At 49.9% G+C, this 22,218-nt stretch overlaps 1 protein-coding gene across 7 annotated transcripts in view; it reads left to right on the top strand.

Moving 5' to 3' along the window:
- Positions 1-20,227, top strand: part of BBS9 (Bardet-Biedl syndrome 9) — a 483,236-nt gene extending 463,009 nt beyond the window's left edge. For 5 of the 7 annotated variants that reach the window (XM_039915128.1, XM_039915127.1, XM_039915129.1 and 2 more), the window contains 2 exons: positions 4,554-4,664; positions 11,531-12,162. In XM_039915128.1, coding sequence (XP_039771062.1) covers positions 4,554-4,664; positions 11,531-11,670 — 251 coding nt within the window. In that variant the 3' untranslated portion in view covers positions 11,671-12,162. Of the gene's footprint in view, positions 1-4,553; positions 4,665-11,530; positions 12,163-19,972 lie in introns of those variants that run through there. The other 2 variants (XR_005661271.1, XM_029048760.2) reach the window with 1 other exon arrangement.
- Positions 20,228-22,218: the final 1,991 nt, after the last annotated feature.

A 22,218-nucleotide genomic window follows, 5' to 3' on the forward strand; every position in this document is an offset into this window, starting at 1 on the left:
CTTACTGTGTTCCAAGTACTGTACTAAGCTGTGGGTTAGAGACAGGTTAAGCAGGTTGGACACAGTCCGTGTCCCCCAACGGGCTCACTGTCTTAATCTCCATTTTGCAGGTGAGGAGACTGAGGCACAGAGAAGTGAAGTGACTTGCCCGTGGTCACACAGCTGACAAACGGCAGAGTTAGGATTAGAACCCAGGTCCCCTGACTGCCCGGCCCACGCTCTTTCCACCAGACCACGCTGCTTCTCGCTTCTCGTATCCGGAATAGGAAGTGTTGGGGGTCCGGGGGCCGAATCGGATTATAGATATCTGTAGTTGTCCTTCTTGGGCGAGTCACTTAACTTGTCTGTGCCTCAGTTCCCTCATCTGTAAAATGGGGATTAAGACTGTGAGCCCCACGTGGGACACCTTGTATCCTCCAGCGCTTAGAACAGTGCTTGGCACATAGTAAGCGCTTAAAAAACACCATAATAATAATAATAATAGCAATAAGGGAGGGAAGAGATTGGAGGAAACGAGAGGTCAGATGAGACCTCTCTCTCTCTACTTCACCCTCCTCCCCGGCCTCTGGAGCCATTCATTCATTCATTCAGTCGTATTTATTGAGCGCTTACTGTGTGCAGAGCACTGTACTAAGCCGTTGGAATGTACAGTTCGGCACCAGATAGAGACAGTCGCTGCCCAACAGTCTAAAACGGGGAGACAGACAGCAAAATAAAAGAAGTAGACAGGCATCATGTTTGTGACTGAAAAGGCCGTTGTGAAACCCACAGAATCAGTCATATTTTGCACTTAAATATGCCCCCTGTATTAACCTCCCCTTCAGCCCACTTATAATAATAGTGGTATCTGTTAGGCGCTTACTCTGTGCAGAGCACTGTTCTAAGCTCTGGGGTAGATACAGGGTAATCAGGTTGTCCCACGTGAGGCTCACAGTTAATTCCCATTTTACAGATGAGGGAACTGAGGCACAGAGAAGTGAAGTGACTCGCCCACAGTCACACAGCTGACAAGTGGCAGAGCCGGGATTCGAGCCCATGATCTCTGACTCCCAAGCCCGGGCTCTTTCCACTGAGCCACGCTGCTTATATACGTACCCATAATTTATCTGTAATCTATGTATTCATATTAATGTCTCTCTCCCCTTCTAGACAGTAAGCTCGTTAATAATAATGTTGGTATTTATTAAGCGCTTACTATGTGCCGAGCACTGTTCTAAGCGCTGGGGTAGACACAGGGGAATCAGGATGGCCCACGTGGGGCTCACAGTCTTAATCCCCATTTTACAGATGAGGGAACTGAGGCACAGAGAAGTGAAGTGACTCGCCCACAGTCACACAGCCGACAAGAGGCAGAGCTGGGATTCGAACTCATGACCTCTGACTCCAAAGCCCATGCTCTTTCCACTGAGCCACGCTGCTTCTCGTTGTGGGCAGAGAATGCATCTACCAAATGCTGTTATAGTGTATTCTCCCAAGTGCTTAGAACAGCGTTCGATAAAAATGATTGATCGATTGAATGAAACAAAATGCCTGTCTCTTGGGTTGTCCTGTTTGATGTTTATAGCATCTGAGGCTCTCTTCGCTTTTGTCTCCGACTTTCTCAATCCTGCGAAAACAGTGGAGCGGGCTGTTGATTGTAATCGCTCAATAAATACTACTGAGTGATTGATCAACACACATTGCGATTCCAGGACTGGAACCGGTCTAGGATCAGTAGCTTCCGGGAGAAGCAGCGGGGCCTAGTGGGTAGAACACAGGCCAGGGAGTCAGAAGGACCTGCGTTCCAATCCCGGCTCCGCCACTTGTCTGCTGTGTGACCTTGAGCAAGTCACTTCCCTTTCCTTCATTCATTTGTTCAATCAGTCGTATTTATTGAGTGCTTCCTGTGTGCAAAGCGCTTGGGAGAGTGCAACATAACAGACAGACACATTCCCTGCCCACGATGAACTCCGGTCTAGAGAGGGGACAGACATTAATAGACATAAATAAATCACAGATATATACCGGAATATACAAATGTGCTGGAGGGAGGGAGGATGAATGAAGGGAGCAAGTCGGGGTGACGCAGAAGGGAATGAGAGAAGAGGAGAGGTGGGCTTAGTCAGGGAAGGCTTTTTGGAGGAGATGTGCCTTCGATTAGGCTTCGAAGTCGGGGAGAGCAAGTATCCGTCTGATATGGGGAGGGAGGGATACCTTCAGGCCGGAGGTAGGATGTGAGCGAGAGGTCAGCGGCGAGATAGACGAGATGGAGGTAAAATGGGAAGGTTAGTATTAGAGGAATGAAGTGTGCGGGCTGGGTCGTAGTAGGAAAGTAGCCAGGTGAGGTAGGAGGGGACGAGAGGGGATCAAGTGCTTTTAAGCCAATGGCGAGGAGTTCTCGTTTGATGGGGAGGTCGATGGGCAACCACTGGAGGTTCTTGAGGAGTGGGGGGGAACATGGTCTGAATGTTCCTGAAGGAAATTGATCCAAACTGCAGAATGGAGTACGGACGGGCGTGGCGAGAGACAGGAGGCAGGGAGGTCAGCAAGGAGGCTGATGCAGTAATCAAAGCAGGGGTAGGATAAGTGCTTACAGTAATGTGCTTCTCTGGGCCTCGGTTGCCACATCTGTAAAATGGGGATTAAGACCGTGAGCCCCATGTGGGATAGGGACTCTGTCCAACCTGATTACCTTGTATCTACTCCAGCGCTTAACAGATACCATAAAAAAAGCGGCCGATCCCCCAGCGTCCTGGCTAGGATCCTGATGGCAATATAAATTAGGTGACTTAATAAATGCCGCTGACTTATCTTGCACCTTCTTCCAGAAGACGGTGACGATGGTGGCGTCTTTGAGATCCCGTGGCATTCCCTTAATGGTCCATAATTTGTTGAGGAGAAGCTTTTTTAATGTTCCAGTAGGACGTCCCTTCCACGTTCGTAGAAACAGTAATAGAAAAAGACCGTATCGGATACCTCCTCGAGCAAACCCAAAGCTTTCGGGCTTTTGCCCTTCATAGATTTGTTCCATTCATTCCCATCTTCTCCTGACTCAGGATCTAAGTATCTGATGCCCAGAGAATGCTGAGGCCCATCATCATAGGATGAGGAGAGTTATAATAATAATAACAGTGATATTTAAGCATTATTAAACCCTTCTGAATGCCAAGCACTATGGTAGATATAAAATTATCATATCAGACCCAGTTCCTGTCATATCCAGGATTCCCGGGCTAAGAGGGAGGGTAAACAGATGAGGAAACTGAGGCGAAGGAAAGTGAAATTACTTGCCCAAGGTCACACAACAGGCAAGTGGCAGATTTAGGACTAGAATCCTAGCTTGTGGTGGGCAGGGAATGTGTCTGTTTATTGTTGTACTGTATTCTTCTTCCAGTTGCTTAGTGCAGGGCTCTGCACACAGTAAGTGATCGATCATTACGACAGAATGAGTGAATCCAGATCTCCTGATTTCCAGGCCCCTGCTCTTTCCCCTAAGCCACGTTGTCTCAAAAAGATTAAATGAGAATACATTGTCATAACCAACTCAGGGTCCAAGGAAGATGATGTTGGTGGGCTAACTTGTTTATTCATATCTTACTGAAGAGATGCACTGAAGAAAGTCAAGCGATTCATTCCACAATATTAGCGTCACTTCCTCAATCGCCGATGTTGTTCTATTCCGGCTGGATTATCGTGTCAGCCTTCTCTCTGACCTCCTTTCCTCCTGTCTCTCCCCGCCCCTGTCTATTCTTCATTCCGCTGCCCGGCTCATCTTCCTGCAGAAACGCCCTGGGCCTGTCACTCCCCTCTTTAAAAACCTCCAGTGGTTGTCCATCGACCTCCGCACGAAACAAAAACTCCTCACTCTTGGCTTCGAGGCTCTCCATCACCTCGCCCCCTCCTACCTCACCTCCCTTCTCTCTTTCCACCGCCCACCCCGCACGCTCCGCTCCTCCGCCGCCCACCTCCTCGCCGTCCCCCGTTCACGCCTATCCCGCCGTCGACCCCCCGGCCCACGTCCTCCCGCGGTCCCGGAACGCCCTCCCTCCTCACCTCCGCCAAACTGACTCTCTTCCCCTCTTCAGAGCCCTCCTGAGAGCTCACCTCCTCCAAGAGGCCTTCCCAGACTGAGCTTCCCCTTTTCCCTCTGCTCCCCCTCCACCCTCTGGCCCTTCCCCTTTCCCCCATTCACCTCCGCTCAGCGGAGCCCCCTTTCCCTCTGCTCCTCCCCCTCTCCCTTCCTCTCCTCTCAGCACTGTGCTCATTTGCATAGATTTTTACTACCCTATTTATTTTGTTAATGAGATGTACATCCCCTTGATTCTATTTATCGTGATTATGTTGTCTTGTTTTTGTCCGACTGTCTCTGCCGATTAGACTGTGAGCCCGTCACTGGGCAGGGATTGTGTCTCTCTGTTGCCAAATTGTATATTCCAAGCACTTAGTACAGTGCTCTGCACATAGTAAGCGCTCAGTAAATGCTACTGAATGAATGAACCTGGGCTGTGGCTGCTGGTCAGCAGGTTGGCTTTTCTCCTCTTTGCTCAAGGCCTTGTGGCTATTTTGCCCAACAGGTAGCTGTGCGACCATCCCAGAGTCGGACCTAGAGGAGAAACCTTCGGAGCAGGACCCCCAAGCTGTATTTCCCAACTACAAGCACCCCAGTCCTCAGAACCCCGGTTCAGGTAAGAGAAGGAGCCTTCACCAAGAGCGTTGTGAATATCAGCCGTCCTGGGCAGGGCTCCGTATGGACTGCATATAACCGTTGCAGGCTCTCTCCAACTTCTTCCCGCTCCCTTCTGCTGGAGCCCGGTTGTTTGGGTTTTTAGACACGGCAGGTTCAGTTGAGTTGGGACTCCCGCTAGGACATCCTGCTTATCCAACCTCTTGGATTTTTCTCTTCCAAAGTTGTCCCTTCCTTTGGAATCGTGGGAGAAGGCAGGGTCCCGGGCCCCATTAGAGAGCGGCGTCGATATCGGGCAGTAATCTGGACCTCATGCCAAGTGCTAAACTAGACTCTTTTGACCGAGATCTCACTGTGGGCGGGGAATGGGCCAGTTTACTGTTACTGTGTGGTCTCCCAAGAGCTTAGCACAGTGCTCTGCACACGATAAGCGCTCAATCAATACGACTGACTACGGATAAAAGTCGGCCAGGCTCAGGAGCCTTGGTAGCTGCCCGGCAGTGGGCAGGAGCAAGGATGATTTTGTTTGTTCACAGCTACAGGTGAACCGAGGCTATAGGTTGCTTCCTCGGGGAAGACTTTCTCATCTTTCCGTGGCTCTGTTAGGTTATGTGGAAACGAGATGGAGGGGGCTAGTCGTCATCAGTGGAATTTATTGGGCACTTTACGTTTGCAGAGCACTGCAGTACACCCCTCGGAGAGTACAGTACAACGGAGTTGGTCGTCACGTGTCCTGCCCGTGGGGCACTATTACTTGACAGTGGATATGGCACTGCCCAATTCATAATATGCCCAGTTTACATGAATATAGAAAAGCCACTTAACGATTGCACCGCTGTTCCGGTGCCAGGCCAGGGCTCAGATTCTTCATCAGTCTCATTACCCGACTCTTCCCCACGACTCCCGTGGGGTTGGGCGTTCTAAAACAGGGAGACTTATTCTAAGGCTTCCATCCAATTCCACCCAAGATCAGCCCTATAATTTTTCTTCTCTATAGTGGACCAACCTAGTCTTGAGATAGAGGCAGGGGAAGCTTTCCAATGTTACCATGAGAGCGGGACCTGGAACGTGTCCCGATTCCCATTCGGAAGAAGAACTTGCACTGTCATGGAGTCAGCCAGAAGCCGGGGCTTCAGAAACCAGATTTCTATAATAAGGCACGCATTTCCCCTGTCGTTTCCCTCACCTTCAAGAGGGTTTCATGCTCAGAAGCTAGAAAAGTTTCACGCCTGCATCTTGGTGATAAGATGACTCCTCTCCCCAGACTGATTTATTCCAAGCGTGATAAGATAAGTATGTGAACGTGGGCTTGGGATTGAAAAATAGCAAAGAGGAGAAAAATCGGATCCAGGAAAAAGTTCACCTGAAAACTCTAGGTGTGAAGGGTCAAGAAACGAGCAGAGAAAATGTTATTCAGAAGGCAGAGCTCAAAATGGAAAATATAAAATTCCCAGTCAGGGGAAAGTGGTTAGGCAGTGGTATCTGACTCAGTATTTGGAATGCTACTCGTAAGATCCCGTTTTTGAAGTGCGTTGGAGTCTTTTTCTATTGAAGAATTATTCTGTCACAAGTTTGGTTTGAAAGCCATTATCATTACCCTAGAGATATTTAGGTCCCCAAAACAGGGCCACATCTGGTATTTGAGTCACCTTATTAAAAGCAAGTTTATATAAACAGTGAACTTGAAATTCTGCATTTTGCTGCCATTTCAGTTTGCAATAAGGGTTACAGAGGAGAGGAGAATGAAGATTATATTGCCATATTCAGAATAGAAACTCTCTGACCTCAATCAGTCATGTTTTTTGAGGGCATTAAGCACTGTATTCAACACTTAGGAGAACACAGTACAATCCAAGTCACTTAATGTATTGCTCTGAAATGGCCCTGGATGTCAAAGATCCGTCAGATTATGGGGGGTGGGGAGGAATCTTCTTGGGGCCTGCTTGTGTCTCATTAGTTTTGTGAGAAGAGAACTGGAAGTTAAGAATCGGGTCTAAATCTACACTCTTCTCCAGAACCGAAGCGAGCCAATAGCAGTGAGCGAACCATTAGATACTGTGGCACTTTTCTCCGATCCTTTCTTCGTTTGCAATAAAGGCAGCCCGACCCCAGAGACGGCGGGCGCCGGAAATAGCACCTGTCTCGGGGGGAAATGAGGGCGATGCCTATTCCGGAAGGAATTCCGCAAGCTGACACCGGGCCAGGAGGTGGGGCGGGTCCTGGGGCCAGATGATTCCATCTTCCCTCCAATGGTGAAATGTGCCCCCAGGATTTTTCCATCTCCGAATAAAACAGACTTTGGTTTGATAACGTTCCAAACTGGAGAGGACATTGCACATCAGGCAATCGGTCAATCAATCAATGATACTCATTGAGTACTCACTGCGTGCAAAGCACTCTACTAAGCACTTGGGAGAGTGTGCTATAGTAGCGTCGATAGACACGGTCCCCGCCCTCAAAAAGTGGGGGTGAATTTCATTGCTCTGAACGTCCATGTTGAATTTTTACTGAGATGTCCTACTGACGTCCTGACTTAACATGTCCAGAACAGAATGCCTCATCTTCCCACCCAAACCCTGCCTTTCCCCGACTTTGTCACCACCGTAGACACCACCCCCCGCCCCGTGCCACAAATCCGTGACCTTGGCATTAGCCACGATTCGTCTGTCTCATTCAACCTACACAGTCAGTTGGCCTCCAAATCCCGTCGACTCTACCTTCACACCGTTTCTAGGCTCCGTCCTCTCCCTCCAAATCGCTGCCATTCTGATCCAAGCTCTTATCATTTCCTGCCCGACTCCTGCATCAGACTCCTCAGTGACCTCCCTGCCTGTCTCTCCCCTCTCCACCCATACTTTGCTCTGCTGCCCAGATCATTTTTTTAAAAAAGCCATTCAGTCCACATCTCTCCACTCCTTACAGTGGTTGCCCAACCCCCTCCATTTCAGACAGGAACTACTTTCCGTTAGCTTTAAGGCACTCGGTCAGTTCCCCGCCTACTTGCTGAGCTCCAAATACGACCCGGCCCACAAACTTTGCTGCGTTAACGCTCGATGTACCTCAGTCTGGTCTATCTTGCTGCCGAGTTCTTTGTCCATATCCTCCCTCCGGCCTGGAACTCCCTCCCGCTTCGAATTGGACAACTCTCCTCACCTTCAAAACCCTCCTAAAATCACATCTCCTCCTCACTTCCCTTCCGTATCGCCTATGCATTTTTCTCTCTATTGGTTATGACATTCACCCCTTCGCCAGGCTCACTAAACTTCTGTTGCTATCCCCCCGTAATTTATTTTAAAGTCTGTTTCCCCATCTAGACAGTAAGCTCATAGTGTGCAGGGAACGTGCCTACTAGCGCTATTTTATTATACTCTCCCAAGTGCTCTGCACCCAAGAAGTGCTCAAGAAATGCCACTGATTGATTGATTATTTAGAAACCAGGTCCTCCTATTTGGAGGCCCTTGCTCTTTCCACTAGTAAAAGGGATTGCAAAGGATTTTCCGTATATTCTATATAGTCTTTCTCTTCAGACCCTTCCCTGAACACTCATGACAGAAGCGGATTCAGGAAGACAGGATCCCATTGCTGGAGATGCTCTGGAGAGAGCAGTTTTTTTGGTAACCCTATGCCCTGGATGTTAAGAGCAGGAGGAGCGTTCAGAGGCGAATTGAGATCGTCCAGATTCCAAGATGGACAGGGGCTGAGTCTCTCTCTTCGCGGAAGAGGAGGAATTTTGCAGTAACCGACTTTGGATTCGTGCCTCGGCCTAAGGAAGTGTCCAGGAATCAGAGAAATAGGATTTGTTTCCTTGAATTTGTTTGAGAGGTAGCATGGCCTAGTGGAAAGGGTAGAAGCCTGGAAGTCAGAGCACCTGGGTTCTAATCCTGCCACTTGTCTGCCGAGTGACCTTGGACAAGTCACTTCACTTCTCTGGTTCTCAGTTTCCTTGTCTAAGTGGAGATTAAATACCTGGTTTCCCCTCCCCTTTGGACTGCAAGCCCCATGTATGGCAGGGACTTTCTGATCCGTTGTAGCTACTCTAGAGCTTGACACTTATTAGGCACTTAACAGATGCTATTATTATTATTGATTTATTTTAAAGGGCTAGGGTTTCAAGTACGCTAAATTGCAGATTCCTCAAGGACAGGGATCATGTATTGTATTGTGTATTATTTTCTCCCAAATGGTTAGTACGGTGCTCTGCACAAAGGAAGCACTCGATAATTTCAACGGATTGATTGATTGAAGACACTTTTACTATTGGTCCAATTCAGTGATTCCGTGACATCAGTCATCACACTTTTGAACCGGGATGTCAGCGCTGGGAGCCTAAAGTGATGGAGAATTTCGTGTTTCGGTTCCAAATCGCCCCCAGGAATCCTCTTTCCCTTTGTTATCAGCAGGCTTGAAACTTCAAAGCTCAAACGTACCGCCGGGATCATTTCTGTGATCCGTTCGTTGCAATGTTTCACGTAATCAGAAAATCTGATTTCATATTTAAGCCTGTTTATTTTTGCAGTCTCTGACTGATGCCCCCTTCGGAGCGTAATTTCCATCTGGGCGACGGCAGATAGTTCCGGGATTGGGAATCATTCACCTGTTTTTCTGATGCTCCGAAGGATTCTGAGGGTCTAGTCCTGGGCTTCCAGGTGATGGGCTGCTATTCATTAGACTTCCCATTCCAGGCCTAAAGTGCTAAAGAATGAGGGGAGCCCCTCCCCCGAGAAGTTGGATGTGATGGACAGAGTCGGGCAAGAGGACACCATTAATAATAATAATGATAATGGTAATAATAATGATGATGGTGTTTGTTAAGCGCTTACTATGTGCCAAGCACTAAGCGCCGGGGCAGATAGAAGGTTATCAGGTTGTCCCACGAGGGGTTCCGTCTTCCTTCCCATTTTACAGTTGAGGTAACCGAGGCACAGAGAAGGGAAGCGACTTGCCCAAAGGCACACAGCTGACAAGTGGCAGAGGTGGGATTCGGACCCACGACCTCTGACTCCCAAGCCCGGGCTCTTTCCACTGAGCCACGCTGCTTCTCTAAGTTAAATGACTGGCCCAAGGTCACCCAGCAGACAAGTGATGGAGGCGGAATTAGAACCTAGGTCCTTCTGACTTCCAGTCCTGTGCTCTATCCCCTAGGGCATGTTGCTGCTCCAACTACACTTAGCCTGCCCACATTTTATGGGGATGCCCCACACCCTTGGTGTGTCTGGAGATCAGTCTATCCGCCATCAATCAGTAGTATTTATTGAGCACTAACCGTGGGGTGAGCACTGTGCTCAGCCCTTGGGCAAGTGCGGATACAACACACTTGATAGGAATGATCCCGCTCACAATGAGATGTAACCAGAATACTGAGGGAACAGAAGCATTGACTTGAATCATTCAACAGCGTAGTAAATCAGTTTTCCATAAAACTGAGGCCTCCTCGGCTTTGGATCCTTATTTGCCACATATTATTCAATCGCATTTCTTGAGCGCTTACTGTGTGCGGAGCACTGTGCCATATATCACCAGGGGCTCAGTGCCGTCCTGGACACTTGAATGTGTCAGGATTTATTAATGCAGTGACAGTCAGTGAGGAAGTATTTATCCGTGTAAATGCCTCGGGATCCTGGTGTCAGCTGTGTGACTGTGGGCCAGTCACTTCGCTTCTCTGTGCCTCAGTGACCTCATCTGTAAAATGGGGATTAACTGTGAGCCTCACGTGGGACAACCCGATGACCCTGTCCCTCCCCCAGCGCTTAGAACAGTGCTCTGCACATAGTAAGCGCTTAACAAATACCAACGTTATTATCAGTGATGAGTAAGTTCAGCTTCAGATTTCGCTCTAAAAATTTTATCATTGAAAATTAGAGCTTAAACTTTTCCTTCTTGGATGGTTTTGACTCGCCCTCAGATTGTGAATTTGCTTGAGGAAAAAGTGGGGAACTGGGTCTTATCTCTTCTTTGTAACTTCCCTAGTTCCTAATAATTATCATCCTCATAATAATAATTATGGGATTTGTTAGGCCTTTCTCTGTGCAGAGTGGCACCAGATGAGACACAGTCCGTGTCCCACAGTCTCAAGGGGAGGGAGAACAGACCTCTTATTGCCATTTTGCAGATGAGGCCACAGAGAATGGAAATGACATGTCCAAAGTCACACAGCAGGTAAGTTCAGGGCTTGACACATTTTGTACCTGTGAAGCTGCCATTGCTGTCTCCCGGTAAGCTCCTTCAATCGATCCATTAATGGTATTAATTGAGGATTTACTATGCGCAGAACACTCTACTAAGCCCTTGGGAGAATACATTTCCACAGAATTAGCACTCATGGTCTCTGACCCATAAACGAGCTTACTTTCTTGAGGGCGGGGATCACGTCTACCAGCTCTATTGTATCATACTCTTCCGAGCACTAAGCACTGTGCTCTGCACACAGGAAGTGCTCAATAAATGCCACTGATTGATTGATTTAGCAGCAGGGTGGCCTAGTGGAGAAAGCACGGGCCGGCAGTCGGAGAAGTTGCGTTCTCATCCTGGCTCTGCCACTTGCCTGCTGCGTGACCTTGGGCAAGTCATTTCACTTTTTTGGACCTCGGTTACCTCATCTGTAAAATGGGGATTCAGTGCTCGTTCTCTCTCCTCCTAGATTGTAAGCCCACGTAGGACGGGGACTGTGTCTGACCAGGTTAACTTGTATCTTCCCCAGTGCTTGACATATTGAGTGCTTAACAAATACCATTATTATTAGCATTATCATTATTGTTAGGGCAGCTTGGGGCTCTGTTTTCTTTCTCCCCAGAGGGGCCTGTCGCGTGGTTTGTGCCCATTTCCCAGGTTCAGACTGATTGGTGATGTCTTGCCTCTTCTTGCCACCAGATTTCTATCTCACAAAGAATCCCTTCCACCTCTCCAAACCGGAACTTGCCAGGCAAGAGTTCCAAATGCCAAAAAATGACAAGAAATGGAATTCTTGGAATTCCATTTCGAGAACAGAACTCAGCCGGAACCAGAGCTGACCACCTCGTGCCAACATAATGACCTTTTGAGCGCTGTGATGTCAGCGCACTGGCCTGTTTCGGGATGCGTCCTACCCAAGACGATATAGTGAGGAAGTCTTAGGAGCCCCTGATCCAGCAGGAGTGGACTTAAATCGAGAAACCACCGTCAATAATCGTTCAGATTAGGCAACCCATGGAGGGAAATAAGAGTCGGCCTCATCGCAGTGCCACGTTGTATTTGACGTCGGATGGAAGGGGCGAGTTGCTTATGACATGGACTGGAAAACCATCAGGAAAGATTTGCTTTCCAGCCAAGCCGGCAACCGAGAAACCCGTTTTGGCCCTCTTATCAGAACCGTTGCCCGCTGAACCTGAAATAGTCTTCCCCAGACCTGCACGGTACTCTCCGGAGTTTTCCATTTCCAGCCTTTGGCAGCTGTATCCCCAAGTGTTTCCGCGGCTCCCCGTATCTCTAACACTGTAAGATATCGGAAAAGCTTTTGCACACGATGGATAATTTGCTGTACTGTTTTGTAAACGGCCACTAGACACAAGGCATTGTACTCCCTGCTGCCAGCACGCTCCAGGATGGAGATAAAAGCTGCTCTTAAACACATCCCCAGCATGAGGCTTCCGCCAGACCCTGAGAATTCTGAGGGCTTGTAGGTGTGCCCTGGAATTTGAACCCCCCAAAAGCATGAAATTCTCCTCCTCTAGACACAGCACCTGGCTGATTTTTTTTTTTAATTTTGTCCATTTGTCTGTGTTGGGTTTTCATCTTTCATTATTCCTGATGTTTCTGTCTCCAGTGCCTCCTCCCCACAGATTATGAGCTCCCCCAAGGGACAGGCACCATATCTAATTCTGACCCGTGTACTCTCTCCCACCGCTCAGTACAGTTCTCTGCACTGTACTGTATTAAGCACTTAATGAATATTACTTCTGCAGCTACTTCTACTTGGGAAGTAAAATAAAAAGAATTTGCCCATTATCTTCCAACAAGTAACCCCTGACTTCCACTGTCATGGGAGTGATAAGCATTAGCATATTCACATGATAAAAATAAATCATCGAATAAACGCACACACGTAAGTGCCCAAGATGGGTCTAAATAGTTCAAGTGCCAGAGATGGCCAGTGGGTTTATTCGACTCGGAATACTGGGAATTAATCGGGAGAAAGTGGGATTCCAGGAGGGGTTTGAATGCGGGAAGGGCCGTTGGATTTGGGGAGGGAATGAGTTCCATTACCCGGGAACGGTGAGAGCGAGATACATTTAATAATGTTGGTATTTGTTAAGCGCTTACTATGTGCGGAACACTGGATTTAGAAAGTCAGCTCGGAAGGAACCAAGAATATCGTCAGAGAGACATGGCTGAAGAAATAGATAAGTAAGGAGGGGCATGTCGAAGCCAGTTTTGAAGAATTTTTGCTCGGCTCCCGTGGAAACGGAGCCAGAGGAGGGTTTTAAGGCACAGAGAGAGATATGCGCTGAGCGACACTTCGGGAATACGAGTCGTGCGGTATTATGTAATTGAAATTGGCGAGGGGAGAGGCTGGAGACGGGAAGAAGAGGCCGATATAACAGTCTACTTGTGAGTTTGTAGCAGAGGTGGTTCGTTCCAGAGTGGTGGTGGTTTGGGTTGAGAGGAAGGGGTGGATCTGGGAGACACTGTGTAGCAAGAAGGCAGGAAATGGACAATGGTCAATGTGTTTGACAAGCGAGAAAGGTTCTAGGGGTTGGAATGTTCAAAGTTTGGAATGTGTCAACAGAGTACTTTTTCACATGATCGTCATTAACGACGGTAACGAAAAGAAGGAATTCTCTTCCATGGGGTGCCGGGGACCCCGCACAACAGATCCGTTGCCGACCCGTGTAACCGTTTTTTGCCGAAGAGCTAGACAGAATGAAACCTCGGAGCAGTTTGTGTTCAAACGGCCGCTACAGTTTATGGCTCCCCCGTGTGACGTGAAACACCACCGGGGATATGAGACAGAGGGGAATAGGAAGAGAAGGGCAGACGGAGAGGAGGGGGAAAGGAGAGGGAGAAGAAGGAAAGGGAAGAGAATTTAGTCATCGCAGAACGATGCTTCAGGTCTAACCTCATCGACTCCGACCTATCACTTTTGGATCACAGTCTTCTAACCTTTCACCGACCCCCCCACACCCCGTTGACCCTCAAATCCAATCCTCCCGCAATCTCCCCACAATAGGCCCGCTGGCCTGTTCCCGGCCGTACCTACCCTCCTGGGCTCCTGCCATCCCCCAGCTGTCCACACCAATCTCCACTCTACCACCTCCCTCCTTCCCCCACCCGCTTCTTCGCTTTCACACCACCAACCTCTCGCTCTGAATCACCACCACAGTCTACATCTGCGGCCGGGAGGTTCCTCGCGGCTGGCGGCAACCCAGGCTCTGGGCCTACTTCTTCTGTTGCCGAGTCGCTCTATCTCGATCTAACTCAGCTCCGACTTCTGCTTGGCAAACGGCCCCCTCTCCCTCAAGAGCTTCCGTGCCCACAAACCCCACTAACTTTTCCCCATTTTCAACTCCCTCCTAAAGACCGCAGCCCCTTCCCCATCTCCCGATGACCTCACCGACTACTTTGTGGGTGAAACTGGAATCGCTGGGAGTGAAATTCCCAGAGTCTCACCACTCCACCACTTCAGCACTCTTCAGCCACTTCATTGTCTTCTTCCTGCTTCCCAGCTGTTTCTCGATAGGAGGTCTCCCGCCTGTTCTCTCTCTCGCACCTCTGACCCGAACAATAATATTTGTTAAATGCCTATTAGGTGCCAAGTCTTGTACCGAGTCCTGGGGCGGATACAGGCTAATCGGGTTGGACCCAGCCCCTGTCCCACTTGGGGCTCACAGTTTAAGTGGGAGGGAGAACGGGTATCGATTCCCCATATTACAGATGAGGAAACTGAAGCACCGACAAGTTAACTGATCTGCCCTAGCTCACACAGCAGTCAAGTGGCTGGGTCCTCCGACTCCCGGGCCTGTGCGCTTTCCGCTGGGACACACTGCTTCCCTGCCCCCTCCCGCCTCCTAAGAGCCCTAGCTCATACTCTTTCCCTCCTTCACTGCGATTTTCAGCATCTCACTCTCCAGTAACATGGCCAAGTCTTCCCCCATCTAAAAAAGCCCTTTCTGGATCCTATATCCTCCTCCAGCTAACACACATCTCCCTTCTCCCATTCCAACCAGCCTCCTGGAATGGGCCTGATACATCCATTGCCTAATATCCTCTCCACCAACTCTCTTCTTGGCCCACTCACTCTCCTCAGGCTTTGGATCCCTTTGCTCTACAGAGACTGTGCTTTCCAAGGTCACTAATGACCTCCTTATATCCAAATCCAAAGAACCCAAAAATCTTCCTCAACTTCCTCTCTACTGACCCCGCCACCGTGAACCACTCCCTCCTCCTCAAAATACCGCCATTTTTCCATTTTACTTACCCCGCCTCCCCGGATTCTCCTCCTGCCTCTCTGACCGCTCCTTTTCAGGTCTGCTTACTGGCTCCTCTTCTGCCTCTTGTTCTTCTCCTGCAGCGTTCCACAGGTCTCTGTTCTGGGTACCCTCCTCTTTCCACTCTCTACTCACTCTCCCGGGGAACTCAGCCACTCCCGTGGTTTCAGCTACCGTCTCTTTGCAGTCGGTTCTTTAATCTCCCTCCCCCTGACCTCTCATTTAACCTTCGATCCCACATCTCTTCTTGCCTTCACTCAGAGGTCCCACCAGCACCTCCAACACAACATGTGTAAAACAGAGTTACTCGGCTTTCCCGTAAACCTAAATCCTCTTCCTAACCTTTCGAGCCCGGTCGATAGCCCCCTCGGCGCCCCCGTCCAAGAAGCTCCTTGGTTTCATTTGTGACTTCTGTCTGTCCTTCAATTCTGACATTCGGTCTACTTCCAAATCCTGCTGGTTCTTCCTGCAGAACATTTACCGCGTCTGCCCCTTCCTCACCCCTCACACAGCTACCCTGGGTCTGGGAGGCAGAAGGTCACGGGTAAGTGTCCTGGGGCGAGCCACTTCTCTGTGCCTCAGTTACCTCATCTGTAAAATGTGGATTAAGACTTTGAGCCCTACGTGGGACGGAGACCGTGTCCAACCCGATTTGCTCGGATCCACCCCAGCGCTTAGTACGGTCCTGGCACGTAGTAAGTGTTTAACCAATACCCCAATCATTATTATTGTTATTATTCCCACCCCGATCGATTGACTAGTGTGGCTAGATTAGCCTTCTTGCTGGCCTCCAGACTCTCCCCTCTCCATTTCCGACTATACGCTACTGCACGAATCATCTTCTTGAAGCATCGTTCCACCCACATCTCTCCTCGCCTCAGAAGCCTCCGCTGGCTTCCGGTGCCCCATGTATCAAACAAAAACTCCTAGCAAAACAAGTCACCCCCCTTACCCATCTCCTGTCTTTACCGGCTGACCGCTCTCTTCCTTCCTCCCAAGTCAAGCTACCAACCAACAATACCTCCCTGTTTTCTCTCCCACCTCACTCCCTTCCCTCATGCTAACGCTCCATCCAGGAATTCCTTCCCAATCAACCGATGAATCGATGGCATTTATGGAGCACTCACTAGGCGCAGAGCACTGTTCTAAGCGCCGGAAGAGTACAATAGAGCAGGATCAGTGGACTCGTTCCCCGTCCATAACAGAGGTTTGGCACTGGGGGGTTCATGCTGGGCAAGAGTAAAGGCCTGTACAATGTTTTGGAGAAGGGAGATTTTTCAAGCAGGCAGAACTAGCCGAAAGGTTTTCTTGGGAGAAACAAAGAGGTCAATGTGAGGATTGGTGGAAGAGAGGGGTTAGGTAAGTGTGTACGGCTGAGGAAGAAAATCCGGCAGACCGCATCCCTTCCCAATTGGCAGGGTCCTCCTGAAATCCCACTTCCTCTAGCAAACATTTGATATTGAATTCCCAGAATCCCTCTTACAAGCCCACAGGTAGCTCGACTCACCTCTCTCACTCAACCCACATATTCAATCTGTCACCATATCCTGTCGGTTCTATCTCCGCGACGTCACTAAAATCCACCATTTCCTCTCCTTCCAAACTGCTACTGTTCATAATAATAATAATGATAATCGTGGTATTTGTTAAGCACTTTTTATGTGCCAGGCACTATACCTAAGCACCGGGGTGGATACGAGATAATCGGGTCCCTCATGGGAGAACAGACATTGAATCCCCCATGTTGCAGATAAGGGAACTGAGTCACAGGGAAGTTAACTGACTTGGCCAAGCAGCAGACGCGGGAGCAAAATTGGAGAGCTGGGATTAGAACCCAGGTCCTCTGACTCCCAGGCCCGTGCTCTTTCGACTAGGACACGCTGCTTCTCAAGCCCTTCGATCCAAGAACTCATCCTATCGCATCTTGGCTACCGCCCCGGCCTCTCTGCCTCCCTGCTGACCCCTCCGCCTCTGGTCTCTCCACACTCCGGGCCATAACTCCCTCTGCCGCCCGGGTCATTTTTCTAAGAAAACGCTTCGGTCCAAATCTCTCCTCTCTTCCAGAACGTCCAGGGGTTACGCATCCACCTCCCGTCACACAGAAGCTCCTTACCGTGGGTTTTAAAGCACTCGATGACCTTGCCCCCTCCTGTCTTATCTCTCTCATTTCCTATTACAACCCAACCCAGCACCTCACTCTTCTCATGCCAAATCCACCCATTTTACCCCGATCTCATCACCACCAACCCCTCACCCAAGTCCTGCCTCGGGACAGAAGCTTTCCCCCACCTTCTCATCTGACGGTCCATCACTCTCCCTACCTTTAAAGCCTTATTACAATCACACCTCCTCCAAGAGGCTTCATTTCCCCTACTCCCTCTCCCTTCCGCATTGCCCTTATATTTGGATCCGTCCTCTTTATCCACCCCTCCCTCCGTCCCACAGCCCTTAGGTGAATATCCTTAATTTATTTTATGTCTGTCCCCTTCTAGACTGTAAGGTCCTGTGGACGGGGAGTATTTTTTTACCAGCTCTTGTACTCTTTCAAGCACTTAGAACCGTGCTCTGGATATAGTAAGTGCTCAGTGAATACAATCGGTTGATTAATCGATCCCAAGGAGTATAGATCCTTTGGTCATTTGTAGCTAAGGGCTGAGGTTGGCTATCAACCTCAGCCCTTCCGTAGGTACGTTAATTCATCTCATCTATATCCCTGCCTGCCTCTTTCCCGCATCCTGCCTCTGGCCTGGAATGCCCCCCCCGTCTTCCTATCTGACAGATGATCACCCTCCCCACCTTCAAATCCTTACTGAAGGCACATCTCCTCCAAGAGGTCTTCCCTGAGCCCTCGTTTCCCCTTTTCCCACTCCCTTCTGCTTCGCCCCGACTAGCTCCCCGTAGTCACACCCTCTCCCACCCCACAGCACTTGTGTACATATCTGTAATTTATTGCTTCGTATTAATGCCTGTCTCCTCCTCTAGACCGTAAGCTTATTGTGGGCAGAGAATGTGTCTGTTACGTTGCGTAATAATAATGATAATTATGGTATTTTTTAAGCACTTACTGTGTGCCAGGCACTCTTTTAATAGTAATAATAATGTTGGTATTTGTTAAGCGCTTACTATGTGCCAAACACTGTTCTAAGCGCTGGGGTAGATACAGGGTCATCAGGTTGTCCCACTTGAGGCTCACAGTCTTTATCCCCATTTTACAGACGAGGTAACTGAGGCACCGAGAAGTCGAGTGACTTGCCCAAAGTCACACAGCTGACAAGTGGCGGAGCCGGGTTAAGAACCCGTGACCTCTGACTCCCAAACCCGGACTCTTTCCACTGAACCACGTTGCTTCTAAGCACTGGGGTAGATTCAAGGGAGTCATGTTGTCCCACATGGGGCTCACGGTCTCAATCCCCATTTTACAGATGAGGTAACTGAGGCCCAGAGGAGTGAAGTGACTTGCCCCAGGTCACACAGCAGACAAAGGGCGGAGCCGGGATTAGAACCCGTGACCTTCTGACTCCCAGGCCCGGGCTGTATCCACTACGCCATGTTGCTTCTCTAGCGGCATGTAATACCGCTAGAGAATACTGCTAATGAATACTGTTCCGAGTGTTGAGTATGGTGATCTGCACTCAGCGCTCAATAAGTATGATTGATTGATAATTCAACTGTACGTTCAATTATTTTGATATCTGATTATTACATTTGTAAATATTTTTCGTACGTCTCCCTCGTTGAAGCATAAGCTTCCTGTTGGGAGGGAATATTGGACTCTGCCTGGCCCGTATCAAGCGGTCATTACTGTGCGTGGCACCTGGTCGTCACTCAGTAAATCGCTGCTTTACTGACGATCAAGCCATCCGTTGTACTTATTGAACGGTTACCATCATCTGCAGAGTACTGCAGAGAAGCAGCGTGGCTCAGTGGAAAGAGCACGGGCTTTGGAGTCAGAGATCATGGGTTCGAATCCCGGCTCTGCCACTTGTCAGCTGTGTGACTTTGGGCAAGTCACTTAATTTCTCTGTGCCTCAGTTACCTCATCTGTAAAATGGGGATTAAGACCGTGAGCCTCACGTGGGACAACCTGATTCCCTTGTGTCTACCCCGGCGCCTAGAACAGTGCTCTGCACGTAGTAAGCGCTTAACAAATACCAACATTATTATTATTGTTATTATTACTGTCCTAAGCATTTGGGAGAATACAGTGTAAGACTATAACGGACACAACGAGATTAGAGTCTAGAGGGGGAGACAGAATAATGATATAAACAAATAAATTACAGATATGTTCAGAAGTGCAGTGGGGCTGAGAGGGCATAAAGGGGATGAATCAGGGCAACGCTGAAGGGAGTGAGAGCCAAGACCTTGCGGGTTCAATCGGGGAAGGCCTCTTGGAGGAGATGTCCCTTCAATAAGGCTTCGAAGGTGGAGAGAGATATTGTGGTCGGATATGAAGGGGGAGAGATTCCGGGCCAGACGCTGGATGTGGGCGAGGGGTCGGTGGCGAGATAGAGGTGTTCGAGGTACAGTGAGTAGGTTGGCTTTAGCGGAGATAAGGGTGCTATATTAGAATTTTTATAGTTCCTCCTAGAGCAGGTCGTGAAGGCTACTTCCCTCTCTCCTCGGCGTGGGAATGGGCAGCCGGTATCCCGGTTTCTTTCATTTCCCCAGGGCCGCTTTTCTAAGTGTGCCAATTGAATGGGAGAATTTCCTTGTGGAGCGAAGGCGCCCCGAACTGCCCGCCCCTCCTACGGTAAGTCCGGGATTGTCCGGGGACACGCAGAAAGTCCTGCGGGGTTTTCCGTCGTCGCCACGCTGACGCTCTTGCTCGTTGAATTCTGTATTCCAGAGGAAAGCCAGCTTCCAGACGAGTAGGACGTGGACGGAGGCTCCTCCGGCGTTTCTCTCCTCCGCAGCGAGCCGACCACCGAACCCAGTTCCCCGTAGGAGACGGCTCCGTGTCCGGGCGCGGTCGGGCTGAAGAATCGTAACCGAAACAATCTGCTAATCAACGCATCCGTTGTTCACAGGGTCTTGAGACTGTGTGATGATCGCTCAAGTCGTTTTTGGTTTTCTTCAATAAAAACCTATTTTTGACTTCTGATCCTCCCTCTACGATCCAGTCTCGGGTCTTCCCAGCTCTAGCCGCAGAGCCTCCGGGAGCTCCCAGGGAGCTGAAGCGGCGTGCATTCCTTCCCCTTCGTAAAGACCCTCTCTCACCTGAGGCCTCCTGTCAGTTGGCCGGGGTCCCCGGAGGCGGAGGTTGCACCCCAGACAACTTTCAGGCCCTCGCGGGCTCAGGTGGAGAGTTAGTCTGAAAGGGGAAGGGCAGCACGGCCTTCCTTTCGGGCCGGGGTTCGTGTGCGCCCGTGGGCACCTCGGGAGCGGATTCCCAGGGACTCCCGCAGCCCCACAGAGAGGGGCAGCAGGGCTCTTCCCATTGGCGGAGTGGGTCAGATCCCACGAAAACCACCGGGAGGAAGTGGAACGGACAGACATTATCCACTACGGGAGAGAAGTCCGCCGCCGCTTCTAGTGGAAGGCCAGGTTTAGGCCGGTGATCTCTCCCCGGTGCCCCCTAACAACGTAGATATCAGTTTAGATCACGTGGAGGCCGGCGTCGGGAGCAGCACGACGTAGTGGATGGAGCGTAGGCCCGGGAATCGCAAGGTCAGGGGTTCTAATCCTCGTTCCACCGCGTGTCTTCTGTGTGACCTTAGCAGCGTGGCCTAGTGGAAAGAAGCAGGCTTGGGAGTCAGAGGACTTGGGGTCTAACCCTGCCTCTGCCACGTGTCTGCTGTGTGAATTGTCTAAGTGGGCCTCAGTTACCTCCTCTGTAAAACGGGGATTAAGACCGTGAGCCCCACGTAGAACAGGGACGGTTTCCAACCAGATTACCTCGTATCTATCCCAGCGCTTAGAACAGTGCTTGGCATAGGGTAAGTGCTTATCGTTATTATTACCATTACCTTAGGCAAGTCACTTAACTTCTCTGTGCCTCAGTTACTTCATGGGGATTGAAACCGTGAGCCTCACACGGGGTAGAGACTGTGTCCTACCCGATTTGCTTAACCATCGCTTCATGAATGATAAATACCGGAGTTGTTGTTATTATTATCAGCAGCAGCGGCCCTGAGGGAGCGCATCTTTCGACGGTAGGGTGGACACAGCGGTCAAGGGCTTGAGTTCTGGAGGCGAACGGCCGGAGTGCCGAAAATAATCATTTTTCTTGAGGGTTTACTCAATTTAAAAAAATCAGCCACTCTGAATTAGCTATCGGACCACGGCGAGACTTCAAATACATTAAACTTTGGCGCAGATCCAAGGTTGCTCGAGGGTTTACTGTGTACTATGTACAGGGCACTGTATTGAGTGCTTGGGAGTCTAGAGTATAGTGGAGTTGGTAGGCAGGTTCCCCAGCAGTCTAGAGGAGGGAGACAGACGTTAAATTACGGAGGCGTGCCGTGGGGCAGAAGTGGGATGAATACGGGGTGCAGATCCGAAGCAGAAGGCAGCCCGCTGGAGGGCCCAGAGACAGCCGAGAGCGCAGCCGCGTCACCGATACTGATTCCCCTGGTCAGTCAGTCTGTCCGTCAGACAGTCCATCGTATTTATTGAGCGCTTACAGTGCGCAGAACATTGGGAGAGCCCAATGCAACAGTATAACAGATAGAGTCCACGCCTGCAACGAGCTTACGGTCTAGAGGGGAGACTGACATTAATATAAATCAATAAGAAAATGACAGATATGTACTTAAGCGCTGTGGAGCTGGAACGGGGGTGTCAAGGAGCGGGAGGAAAGGAAGGGCGGGCTTAGTCGGGAAAGGCCCCTGGGAGGAGATGTGCCTTCGGTAAAGCCTTGAAGGTGGAGAGTGATGGTCTGTCAGATATGAAGAGGGAGGGCTTAGTCGGGAAAGGCCTCTTGGAGGAGATGTGCCTTCAATAAGGCTCTGAAGGTGGGGGAGAGGAATTGTCGGGAGGATTTGGGGAGGGAGGGCGTTCCAGGCCAGAGGCAGGAAGTGGGCGAGAGGTCAGCGGCGAGATAAATGAGATCGAGGTACGATGTGAGCCCGTCACTGGGCAGGGATTGTCTCT

This window comes from Ornithorhynchus anatinus, chromosome 21 (genome assembly GCF_004115215.2).
Source record: "Ornithorhynchus anatinus isolate Pmale09 chromosome 21, mOrnAna1.pri.v4, whole genome shotgun sequence".
Taxonomy (NCBI): Eukaryota; Metazoa; Chordata; class Mammalia; order Monotremata; family Ornithorhynchidae; genus Ornithorhynchus; species Ornithorhynchus anatinus.